Genomic DNA, 13614 nt, shown 5'->3' with positions numbered 1-13614 from the left:
GTTGGTCATTCCATAAACCAACCATATTTAAATTATTCTTCAATTGACTATCTTATTTTCTCAAGAAGAAGAAGAAAAAGAAGATGACAAGTTCAAATCGAGTCTACAATTAGAAAATCTTTGAACGAATCTCAGTAAGTCAAATTAAACTCTACAATTTACCGCACATTAAGGCTATTCACTTAACAAATTTGACTATTTTAAATTGCATTGTGAGGTTGGTCACCTAATAAGTTTTACCCATTTAAATTTTATGTTGAGATTGGTCATCTAACAGTTTTACTTTATATTAAGGTTAATCATTTAATAATTTTAACCATTTAAATTTTATACTAAGATTGATCGCCTATCAAGTTGACTCATTTGATTTTCTAGTCAAGGTAGGTCACCTATCGAGTTGATCCATTTAATTTTCTGCATTTTCAAGGCATTTCTTTCATTTTCAAGTGCTTTTTTATAGTTCTTTACAACCATGCTACACAAAAATCATTGAAAAATGTATTTTTCATCATCTTCCTCCCACTCACTAACTCAACCATAGTTGGCAGCCTCCTTTTGCTTCCGTAGATCTCTCACTCAACACCATACCATAACATCCCCTCTCCTTTTACGGCCAAAACCAACTTAACTGCTACACACAAATTCATCAATAAACACCCACTATAACAACAAACATAACCTTCTTTTGAAAAAATAAAAAACAAATAATAGTAGTAGTAACCACCTTATTTTAATAAAAAAAATAATAATAATAATAATAATGGTAGTAGTGGAAATAGTCTAACAAAGAGCAAAAAACAAAAACAAAAACAAAAACAAAACTTCCTATAATCATGTAATTCAATCCAGCAATTCATGCACCTCTCCAATTATCAAGCGTATATGCATGTGCCTCTAGTCATGACAATGCATGATTTTCATGCAACGATGCTTAGCTTTTGAAGGTTGTTTTAAGATCTCATATAAATTTTTACTCATTTGGAATAGTTCGTAATTTATTATTGATTCTTTATGGGTTACTGTAATAATATTTGAAATGTTGGGGTTTATGTCATTATGTGGCAACCTTAGAACATGATGTTGCTCGGAATTTATTTTCCTGGGTGAAATACAACCTAGAATCAATATCTCTAATAGGATTGGAAGGATGGGTTGCAAAAGATTCAATGGTTTGATTTTGCTTATGGATGTGTTTGATTTTGAATGTGGGTGTGCTTGATTTTATGTATGGTTTTTAACAATATTTTTAAATTGTATGATTATTTTCATATATATATATATATATATATATATATATATATATATATATATATATATAGGTTTTTTTTTTCTTATCAAATAATCAATCTAGTGGTTGTATGATTCTATGGATCTCGTCGTGCAGATGTTGATACTTCATTATTTTCTTATAATAATAAAAACCTCTCTTTTTTAGATGATTTTCTTTTAAGAATCAACCCAATGATAATATGAATTTTAAACGGGTCTTGTTCCTTGAAAGTTCAAAAATATTGAATATTTGAAGACCAATTAGAATTTTTAATTACCCTAAAAGTAGATGGGAATTTTTTTTTTTTAACTTTACCCCTACCTATCCTAATAAGTTGCTGAGATGTCCCCTACAACACTAAAAAATAAACATGCATCTAATATTCTATTTTGAAATCACAATTAATAACATTGGCTATTGTGGGCAAAGAAGAAGAATAGCTAAAAAAACTTATTGCTAGATTTTTTATTTTATTTTATTTTTGTTTTGTACTATGATAGTGAAGCAACCATATCAAGAGTTTATAGTCATATTTATGATAATGAAGCAATTATGAGTGAAATAGCTACCATTTTTTATATGAAGCCTATAAAGAATATGATTAATACATAAATATGATAAGAAAAACAACTAGTAAAATGAGATTAAAATCCTTTATTAAAGATACTAGTCTTTAAATTTGTGAAAATCTTATCTTAAGAGTTTAATGAGTAGCAATAAGTTATCATTATGTATTTATTAAAATTAATATCACATACCATTGCGATATTAATTTTAATATGGTAGTTGATGGATATAGAAAGAGACGAGTACGAAAAAACCACAAAAGAGGGAAAGGACAAAAAAAATATCAGTCAAGTATATTTTAGTGTTTTTTTATCCAAATTTTAAAGCTGGCTTTTACCTGATGTGGTATTTAAAATGTAAGCCTTCAAAAACTAAAAGGAAAAATGTCACGACACCCATACTTGAAGGTTTAAAGTAATTTCCCCTTAAAATTTTTACTAATAATTATCACTGCTTAGTATAATTATCATTATTTACTAATCAAATAACAATCATCAATTTAATAATATTACTATAACCATTATCATATTAACATCAAATCAACTATTATCATATTGTCACTACCACAACTTCCATGCCACCCCTTTGATGCCATCATTTCTTAATTATTAGTTTTACAATTTAACTAATAATATATTTCTTAAATTACATAAAGTTTATATACAAAAGTTGCCTTCATATATCTTTGTTAATATATATATTAGGCGTACCAAGCAATGCAAATAATAATTAGTATTGAGGAAACTTTAAAAGACCTAGAATGTCGAAGTAAAAACTGCTAGGAAACACACGAGTCCAGCATACGAACTCCAAGAATTTATTTCAATTTTCATAGATTTCTTTCATACAATCAGAACCGGTCAGAATTCACTAGCTAAGGAGATGTATCAAATGTTGTACACTATACCAATGGGCGTTCATATTTTCTAAGCATCTGCTGAAGCTTGTAAAACCAACAAAAATCTCAAAGAAAACCATAATGCCTTGAACTGATTTCACTATTCAGTGAGCGGAATTCATCACAAAGAGCTTTTAATTGCTGCAACTTCAAGGAAAAAAGAAAAAAAGGTACCAATACTTCAGAGTTCAAGTCGCTGTCATGAGCCCATTTATAACATCTCAAAATTCTAAATGAAGTCACCTCCCCTCAATATCTGGAAGCAGAAATACAAGGAAGCTCGTTAAAAAGTACATAAAGGAGGTGAGTTTGGGCAGTGAGTTGAACTTGGGCCATCATGGCAGTGGTAAATATCTCTATCGTAACTCGGATTCTAAAGCTGGTTATTCCACATGCCATAACAAGAGGTATTATAATAGCACTGAAATGTGAAATACAACATAAATAGGTTGTCAAGGAGGATTGCAATGTAAAGGGAGAAATACAAGAGTACAATACACATCCAGCAGTTTGTCATGTAAACAATGTCTGCAAGAAAGTGCCTACGGAAGGAAAAAGACATGTCAATTGAATACAAGCTGAGCAGACCATTGAAGTATTAGAACTTGAAAACTTGTAGATTATCTTTTGCTTACAAGAGATTAGTTATAATGGTTATCGAGTGCAACAAGAAGGAAAAGCTAAAGAGAAATGCAGGCTGTCTCCCATGATGCCTAAGAGTCCAAACATTGGGTTATCCAAAAGTCCCTAACATAAGGCATCAAATGATGTAGCAGAAGAAGACTAAAAGAGCCCAAATCAGGGGACAAATTCCATCCAATCAAAGATGATTTAGATCCCTGTTTTTCCTTCACCAATTACATTAAAGGGGATTTTTTCAAGACATAATTTCATAAGATTTCAAGAAGAAAAAGAATCACCTTTGTCATCGTGGGATGATTCATGTTCCTTTATCTCTGGAACATGGTTTCCAATAAACTGCTGAATAGTTCTCCAGTAGTGATCACCACCAGCAAGCCAAGTGTCCATATGCATGCCATTAGGAAACTCCACAAAGATGCATTTCCTATTATGAGAAGCTACTTTAGCGTAGAGCATTTGCATATGTGATGGAGGAACCATTTCATCTTGCAATCCAGAAAGAAAAAGAATTGGCTGATTAATCTGCAATTAAGAAGGTCAATCCATGATGAACAGATAGAGGAAATCAAAAGGGTAGAAAAGCATCAATGAACTGTAATTTCCATTTGCAGAAACTCAATTTTGAAAATAGCTAGTTCAACTTCAACAAGCTATGTTGTATAGGCAAATCACACAAGATTGGCACATGCGCTTTAATTCTTTCACAAACCAAAGAGAAGCAAGGGGTGCATCCAGCCTATAACTCCAAATATACATTCTCGAATAATAGAAGATATAGAAACATGCTATGGGTATCAACAAGAGATTGACATGGTATTCCAATCATTTTAAAATGCAAAAGTGCGTTGTATTCATAAATAATCAATAATTGATAGCATGAGATTCCACCAACATTTGATCTCACCTGGCCAACAATGTCAATGGTACTCCATGGAGAACGTACAAGAAAATTAAGAATTTTAGGCCCTTTTGAACCTGTGCCTCCAATAAACCACTTTAGGAAGGGCAGTAGAACTCCTGCCATGTCTAGAATGGATGTAAAAGTGTTCTCCAAGATCAATGCAGCAACCTGAAATGATAAAGCCAATAAAAGATGATGACTAAAAGAATAATATTACCTAAAAGTTTGAACTCCAACAGAGAAAGTGAATAAATTCCATTCAATCAAAAGTAACCAAGATGAGTAGTAAGTGTGTATGGTTTCTTTAATGTTAATGAAATGAATAGTGTAGATGGAAAGGGAAGACAGTAAATTAGCATATTAAGATTATCATATTTCAAACTAGAAAGAAATGCAAGGTGAAAGCAAAATACAAAAGAGAAGAATAAACAGCTGTCCTAGCCATTACTCATAATCTGCATCTTAACCAGGTAAATTGAAGTCATCAACGAATATTTCCAAAAAAGAAAAATTGAACATTCTAGTTAAGGTGATATGTCTACCAAAACAAGAGAATATGATAAATCAAAACCAGCAAAGTCTCTTCCCGTTATCTGGTGAACATTTTTCTAGAAACCACAATTGGGTACTAGGAACCACAATTTTGGTTCCTCCCTTTCTTTGTTAAGGCTCAGACAATGAAATATATGTCAAAACTTGTATATTAGAATATCTTTAACGCATGTCATTGCATGTATATGCTAAAACTTCCTTGCACTGGCTTTAACTTGAACAAGCTACTAGTCAATTTTAGACAGGGCTATAGCCCAATTCTAATGAGGAAGCTCGGAAGACTTCCTAGCCATACAATGAGACATGCTTTTCATGTTTTGTATTTTTCTTATTTATACAAAAACACATTGAATCTAAAACAAAACTCATGACAAGCGATGTAATATTTTTTGCTGAATTTTCCTTCTCTCTTCCATTCTCTTGATTTTATATGGCATCAAAGCTTTTGCTCAATAGCATCCATGACTTCCTTGGATGATCTCTCTTGCCTTTCACTCAAGCCTTCTTGAACTATGACAAGGGACATAATATAGTGATGAATTGACAGCAATTTGGAAACCACACACTCTCACATATTTTAACTTGTATATGTTCAAAGATCTATGATTAAAGTTCAAGGGCTTAGTAACCACTCCAACAGCTCGATTCAAACTTGTTACCATCTTAAAATTGCATAGTTTACTCTTGACCTATGAATTCTTACACATTGATGACTTTTCTATGCTCTCCATTGGATCCATGCTTGTTGATGACATGACTACCCCTTACACCAGCATTGTTAGACAGTCCACTTCTGTTGATAAAGGTAACAACTTTAACCTCGGTTCCTTGACTGGTTGAAATGGTCTTTTCAACAAAGAGGCATGATAGAAATTAGTGAGGTCGCCAAAATAAAAAGAAAAAAAAATAGGTGGGGAATGAATTAAGTTGAATCAACCATGGCATGCCATCCAAACCTAGGGCCAAATATACAATAACTATTATCATATTGCCCTATCATGTTTTTTCTGCTTTTCAAGTATTGGTTCTCTCCTAAGAGGAAACTCTTCAGAATCTTCAATTCAATTTTAGGCCTATACCTTCAACCAACACTGCTTGAACTAGTCACTCTTCAAATCATGATCAATCATGGCATCTTGATACCCGGGCAACAAATCATGTCACGTCAGATATTCTTGGACTCACTCATATGGAACCCTACACTTGCTTCAAACAACTTGGAGTAAGTGAAACCCTTCACTTGCTTCGAACAACTTGTAGTAAGTGAAAGTAAGAAACTTAATATCTTGCACCTTGGCTATACTTCAATTCACATACCTCAACATTCCCAAAAATTTCCTATTTTACACATTCTTGATCCTGACAATTTGTTTTAGATAATGATGTTTTTTTTTAATTTCATAGTCACTTTTATCTTGTCTAGATCAAGTTTTCATAGTCATCCTCTTGTCCAGCGCAATTAAAGATGGTTTATATTAGCTTTAGTACTAACCCTTTCTCTAGTCCTCAAGAGTTCTCTATCGCAAGAACTACCCACAAGTCTGGTATCAACGTCTTGGTCATCCATACTCTCGCATCTTGCATTAATAAGGCTTGTCAGATTTCTTCCTAAGCCAATTATCATTTTAATTGAATCGCTTGCCACTTACGCAAATTCTTCAGCATCAATCTCCTTTTTCAAAAGTTTTCAAACTACAACCTAACTATGCATTTTTAAAGGTTTTTGGTTGTTTACGCTTCTCGTTTTTAAATTCATACAATAAACGTAAACTTGATTTTTGCTCTATCCCATCTATCTTCCTTGGTTATAGTTTGGATCACATTAAATATTGTTGCATGGATATCTCTACTCTCCGTGTCTAAGGCATCCATCATTGTATGTTCCATGTATCTTCCTTTCCTTATGTCAAGTCCATTTCACTAGTTTCCTCTTTGTCATCACAGTCCTTGCCTTTTTGTCCTCTTGTTGTTAGTTCTCAATGGATTAGCATTCTCATGCCTATCATATTACCTTATTTTTCTATCTCGTCCTCTACATCACCTCTTTCCACTACATCTCCTAGTTATGGGACTCCTCGTGCTACTCCATTTTCAATCCCTTTTTCAATCTCACCATCTAGTTATCATTCTCCAACTTCAATAGTCTCGTGTTATTTTGTACCATCCATCTACCTCTAGACTCTATCCATTATTGTTGGTCCCAAAATTGTCAAAGACAACAACTCCCCTAGTTCATCTTCTCCTATGAATCTCCCACTAAATAGTACTTTATTTGTACTTTCCTTGTGACCCTTCGTTCACGTCAGCCCAAACACTTTCTTGTCTCGCATCTTTCCTTGACCAAAGTTGTTTCACCCTTTTTTTATCCAAACCTACTTGTTATACAGCAGCCAAATAATATCGAGAGCAAGATTCAGCAACAACTGCAAAAATTGATGCACTGGTCCACGCAATCACACCTAGTCTTCGATTCCTTTTGATCCCTCTAATAATGTTACTGGTTGCAAGTGAGTGTACAAGATTAAATAGAAAGTTGATGGATCCATTGAATTCTATAAAGCTTGGCTGGTAGCCAAAGGATATTATCAATAGGAAGGCACTAACTTTGATGAGAACTTCACTCTTGTTGTCAAGCCAACCACAATTTTGGCTATTGATATTTCCCTAGGTTAGTATATTCATCATTTGGATGTTCATAATGCCTTAATGGTTTTATTGACACTCATGTTTACATGCAGCAGCCTTCATGTTTTGTTAATCTTCACCTTCCTTCTCATGTATGCAAACTTCACAAATCTCTCTATGGACTTGAACAACCACCATGTGCATGATTCCATCAGCTACACCAATTCTTGTGGGGTCTTGGCCTTCACAAGTGTCAAACTAACACATCACTTTGTATATACCGATTCTCAACTATTTGCATCTATATTATGGTTTATGTTGATGACATTCTTGTCACAAGTAATGATCTTTTTTATGTAACTTAGTTGCTTGTTCATCTCACTGCAGAATTCTCTATTCAAGATTTGGACCATATGAGTTACTTTCTTGGTATTGAGGTACAAAATTCTTCTCATATACTATCCTTCTCCTAGTCTCGCTATGCCATAGACATTGCACACAAGGCTAGCATGGCCCAATGTTAGTTAGTTTCCGCACCGATTGTTGTTGGTTCTTGTCTTTCTACCACCTCTAACGATGGTTTTGCTTACTCTAACCCTACTTTATATTGTCAGGTGATTAGAGCTCTTCAGTATCTTACTTTTACATAGCCAGATATTTCCTTTGCTACTAAAAAGGTTTGTTAGTTCATGCTCAATCTGAGGACCATTAGTTTGCGGTTAAACATATGTTATGTTCATGGTACATCTCATTTTGACTTATCTTTAAACACCCTTTATGATCAACTACATGGCTTCAGTAACTTTGTTTGAGCTGGTAATGTTAATTATCAAAAGTCTACAAGTGCTTATGCTATTTATCTCATCATAACCTTCTCTCTTGGAAGTCTAGTAAGCAAAAAAAGGTTGCTCAATCTTCTATGAAGGTTGAATATAAGGCTATTTCCAATGTTTTGTTGAGTTACGATGGCTCTCCTCTTTTTTGTCTAAACTTGGTTGTTTGTCCCCTTTTCCTCCTATCTTAGAGTGTGATAATCATGGAGCAATTTATCTCACAGCTAATCCGGTTTTTCATTCACACATGAAACGTGTTGAAATTGATTTTCAATTTGTTTGTGATATGGTTGCGAAAAAGGAATTACAAGTTCAGTTTATTAACACTGGTGATTAGATAGTGAATGTTCCCACCAAAGCATTAAGCTCTACCCATTGTCTTTTTTCAATCTAAGTTGGTTGTGGGCAATAAGAGCCAATACTAGTAAGGAGGCCCAATAGACTTCCTAACCATACAAGAAGACATATTTTTACTTTTTTGTACTTGCCTAATTCTATTGGAGACATTTTTTTTTCTGTATTTTTTTTATTTGTACAAGGATTAGCACATATACACTTGTATTGTAGAAACACATTAAATCTAATACAAAAACTCATGACAAAGGACAATATTTTCTGTTGAATTCTCCTTTTCTCTCTCGTTTTTTTCTACTCCCTTGATTTTACAAGGGCTAACAATACTTAGTTACCTCAACTTCTCAAAAATTTACCCAAACCTCCAATTATGCAATTATAACATGAAGGATGGATACTATTGGTGTTATCTCTAATCCCTTTTTTTAAATATACACAATTGTACATGTAAAACAAAAAAGTTTGCATGTACTTGATTCCCTTCCCTTTATTGCCAGTAATTATAGATACACATGGCATGTATGACAAATATGTCTATTCGATATTTCTTGGCTATCAATCTCGATTAATTGCTTAATTTCTCCCCTTATTGACAGGATAGTAAGAAGTTGAGTAAAAAGTTAAATTAAAGGGTTGAGTATCAAAAGTGCTTTAGAATGAGCAAACCTAAGAGGTTGGTTTTATGTGAATAAAAGAATATCCATTAAAGAACCATATGCATGGCAATGCCAATTTAAAACCTACAATGAGGCTCCAACTATACCACTTTGTACTCTACTCATATTAAAGTACAGCTACTAGTAGTTGAAGATCACAGATTTTGTGCTTACTAAAATAAATCTAAAAAGGAAAGACCCCACTAGTATTGTTCAGTACAACTCCAAGCTATTCTCTTTTGAGGCTCATTGATTCATTATAAGTCACATTCAAGGCTCCACAATTAACTTCACAAATTCTAATGGTTTCAAATAACAAACACCCTTTCTTTCTCCTTCACTCACACAAACACACAGAGCATCCACCGCAAGATGACTAACAAAAGACTATACCATCAAAATTTGTGTAAACTTAAAAGCACAATGCAAGTGACCTGGAAGACTCATCAACAAAATACAAGAAGTTGCATGACAGGTGTAGAAAAAACATTTTTAATTATGAAAAAACCATAAACAAGATTTTGAACTCCAGAAACACAATGCATATAGTAGTACTAACAGAACTATCTGGAGCAGTACCTTATCAGGGTTGTTTTTAGTGAGCTGAGCCCCAACTGCACCCCCAAGTGACCGCCCAAACACGACTATTCTAGATGTGTCAATGTCAGTCCTCTGTGAAAGATGATCCAGAGCAGCCTGCCCAAAAAAAGAAAAACATGCAAACTAAGGATATGGCTATAGGCTACACGATAAGCATTGGGAGATAAAGTGAAAGAGTTGAGAACCACACCTGAGCATCTTTTGCAATTCCATGCTGCGAAGGATATCCATCACTTGCTCCATAACTGTTAAGATAAAGGAAATGATGAAGCATTTGTTTCCACTCAGAAAAGCAGCAAGAATACAGCAATTACCATTGAGATATAAACAAAATGAAATATGGAATGACGCAAAAACTGAAGCACTTGATCAGGAAATGCATACCCTCGATATGAAAGCATGAACACGTTGCACTGCAACCTCTGAATCATTATGCGGACCATTTCAAGACGATGAGCAATGTCTGAAGGTTAATAGTTAAGGCCTATAGTTTCAGCCAGCCAATAAGCAAAATAACAAAAACTGAAGGAACCCAGTACAAGAGACAATTACAACAAACATAATGCAGGGCTTATAATGATAAGGATACTTCCAGCATTCTCTTGGAAAAACAGGACAGTTGGACCTGCAAAACCATCAACACTAACATCTGAGTTTTGGAAACTCAAAATTAAATTATCAACGGATCTACATCAAACTTACACTCGACCTATTTCCAGTTTATATAAGGAATTAATTAATCCTTTCACTAATTGAGCTCTAACAGATTCAAGGTCAACAAAAAGGTCAAAATTAAATTCGAATTTCTTTTCCCTTTATGTAAACCCTAGCTGAGTTAAACGAAATGAATAACGGAGTCGTGACCTCTGCATTCAGGGAGGAGCTTAATGAACCAAGCGTGAAGGCGGACGCCATCGGAGGATCGGAGCCAAACGTCCTCGTAAAGGAGACGGAGTCGAGCAGGAGTGATCGAGTAGGATTTAGTGAGACCGGGTAAGACCGGGACGTAGACGAGCTTCTCTTGAAAGGCTACAAGCAAAGCCATCCCTGCTACTACTATGCCTCCTACTCCGTACAGCAACGCGCTCACGTACGACACCATTGTCCACTATAGCTCTTGTCGTTTTGATTTGACAGTCTCTTTTTCTGTGTGGAGGAGTGAGGGAGATGTGTGCTGCTTAGTTTTATGATTTGATTTGAAATTAAAATAAAAAAATTGTTGGGGTCGAGTCGGCGAGTCGAATCAATCAATCCATCTCTTTTGGAATTTGGGGACGAAAGATATGAATTGGACGATCTGGGTGTGGGGTCCTCCGTAATGGAGAGAACCCATCTGTTTCCTCCTTTCATCTCAGCTAACACATGCTTTCTTCTTTTTTTAATTAAACTTCTATACTAGCTTCATGGCCGTTGATTACAAGAGTTTATTTATTTTTGTATTTTAAAAAAAAAAAAATTTTATTTTTTTATTTAAATTATTTTTTTTATATTGTTTTAATGTATTAATATTAAAAAAAAATTAAAAATAAAAAAAAAATATTATTTAATATATTTTAAAATAAAAATTACTTTAATAAATAATCATTACTAGAATACTAAACAAAATCTTAATATAAAGTATCTTCTTATTAAAAATAAATAAATTCAAAGAATTATTATTTATTGGTTTGAGAATCATATTATAATTTTTTTTTTGTTTCAATTCATTAATGAAAATTTAAGTTAATGATAATTTAGAATTTATTAGATAATGTTTAATTAATATCTATATAAATGGATATTTAAAATGTGTGCCTAAATTCTTTGTAATCAGGATTCACTGTAGCTTTCTTAATACCATGCAGCTGTCATAATTTTTATTCCCTCCACAATATTAGTTTTTCCTTGTGGCAGCGCTTAAAACCTTACAAACAGACAAAGGGGGCTGTTTGGAACTGCCAAAAGCCTTTTTTTTATTTTGAAAAAAAAAACATTTTGCTTAAAATAAATTTTATATTTTTGTATAATTTTGATATGTTGATGTCAAAATAATTTTTTAAAAATAATAAATATTATTTTAATATATTTTTAAGCGAAAAACATTTAAAAAAATAAATGCTACTAAATTTTCAAATTCATCTAAAATGATACATTTCAACGATTATGCATTAAGACAAAAGTTTATGCTTATGTTTTGCTATATTATTATAACATGGTAACTATATATCATAATATAATAATTATAAAGCATTTTCAATTCATATATTTTTAGGGTTGATCCTTTAATTTTTTATTCTATTCTCAAAGATATGCTACTAATTACATAAACTTATATAGGATGCTTGAATTGTTTTTCTTCTAATTTAACACATGTAAGAATTTTAATATTTGAAAAATATGAAGGATATTTAGGGCACTATGAGTGTGTGTATCAATATAATTACTACCACATTGTTATTACATAATTCTATTCACAAACTATAATAAATTTTCAAACAACTTAAAAGGGACTTCGAAAAGGAATAAATCCCTTGAAGTTATTTTTTATTCATATTTTATTATTTTACACTTGTAGGAATATATAACTTGACTGAAACTTATAACATGTCTTCTCATTTGATTTTCACAAGTAAATTGACTTGTGCTCTACAACAGGTCAATATCAATATTTTTTTCAAATGTTAAAAAATATTAAAAATATATAAAATATTTAAAGTTTTTTTTTATATGACGGTTATGCCTGCTAAACCCAAGCAACTTGGATCTACCAGCCAAGCTAGACCAAGAAGACTTAGGTTTAGTACTTGGGTCAGGTAAGGTTGTCAAATCCAAATTTACTTGCATAATAATAATAATAATAATAATAATATAGTAATAGTTAATTTTAATTGTGATGATGATGATGATAAAAATAAAAATAAAAATAATAAAAACAAGAATAATCATAATCATAATAATAAGAATAATAATAATCACACTAATAATACTAATAACAACAACAACAATAATAACAACCATGTCACCCCCAAGGTGCTTAGATCTGGCAAACATGCATGACCCAAGTTTACTTAGGTATAATAAACATGACTAATTTGACAAAAAAAAAAAGGATAATTGTTCACTTTAGTTGTTAGGAGAGAGAAGAAAAAGAAAAAACATAAATAACCAAAGAAACGTCTCCTAAAAAAATAAGTTGGGAAATTAAAAGTGAAACTACTATTACAATCCACGGTAAAAGGTCTCTTAATATATAGTGATTTCCCTATACTATTTAGTTTTTATTATAATAAAAATAGTTAGCCATGAATAATTGGGAAATGTTTTTTCTTTAAAAAGAACTCATTAATATCTCTTTATTTAATAAAAACTTTTAAATGCAATATTTTTTTTTAATTCAATGGAATGCCTGGCAATCTTAGACTATATAAAAAGAGATAGCGATGCAGTTAGGTTTGTGAAAACTTTAGACTCTACGTATTCAAATAGGTATCTGCCACAACTAATTACGTGGATGACCTAAGAAATACTTTTATGAACTAATGGAATTGATATAGACTCAAAAGGAGGTCTAGTCACACCAGACTAGAGTAGTGGCTAAAATAGGTCATAACAAAAAATCTGACTGTTAAATCGGGCTCAAGTTCTTATAAGAGGTTTATGATATTCAGTTTCATAAAAGACTCAAATTTGTTGATCGTTTACTGCCCGGATCTCTTGAAATTATACTCAAGAGATCT

At 32.5% G+C, this 13614-nt stretch overlaps 1 protein-coding gene across 6 annotated transcripts; it reads right to left on the bottom strand.

Annotated features, from left to right (window-relative positions):
* Window positions 1–2633: 2633 nt before the first annotated feature.
* LOC118056681 (alpha/beta hydrolase domain-containing protein WAV2) lies at window positions 2634–11254 on the bottom strand. Of its 6 annotated transcripts, none has more exons than XM_035068969.2 (8): window positions 10763–11254; window positions 10488–10523; window positions 10283–10361; window positions 10089–10143; window positions 9878–9994; window positions 4282–4446; window positions 3656–3899; window positions 2634–2882 (listed from the first exon to the last, which is right to left on the bottom strand). In XM_035068969.2, exons 1-8 carry the CDS (start codon window positions 10998–11000, stop codon window positions 2857–2859), a joined length of 960 nt encoding a protein of 319 aa, XP_034924860.1. In that variant the 5' UTR covers window positions 11001–11254; the 3' UTR covers window positions 2634–2856. The 6 variants fall into 6 exon arrangements, with proteins under 6 accessions (XP_034924860.1, XP_034924863.1, XP_073262487.1 ...); XM_035068972.2 differs by having other exon boundaries at window positions 2634–2876; XM_073406386.1 differs by having other exon boundaries at window positions 2634–2991; window positions 10763–11252.
* Between the last annotated feature and the right edge of the window lie 2360 nt (window positions 11255–13614).

This window comes from Populus alba, chromosome 18 (assembly GCF_005239225.2).
Source record: "Populus alba chromosome 18, ASM523922v2, whole genome shotgun sequence".
In the NCBI taxonomy this organism is placed as follows: domain Eukaryota; kingdom Viridiplantae; phylum Streptophyta; class Magnoliopsida; order Malpighiales; family Salicaceae; genus Populus; species Populus alba.
This window is presented reverse-complemented; position numbering and strand designations above follow the sequence as displayed.

Bases quoted from the DNA above. Each gene is read 5' to 3' on its own strand.
- LOC118056681 (XM_035068968.2), bottom strand. From the start codon at position 11,000: ATGGTGTCGTACGTGAGCGCGTTGCTGTACGGAGTAGGAGGCATAGTA. The intron at 10,144-10,282 runs GTATGCATTTCC...TTATCTTAACAG, and splicing joins TTCATGCTTTCATATCGAGG to TTATGGAGCAAGTGATGGAT. The intron at 3,900-4,281 runs GTGAGATCAAAT...TCTTAATTGCAG, and splicing joins CCATTGACATTGTTGGCCAG to ATTAATCAGCCAATTCTTTT.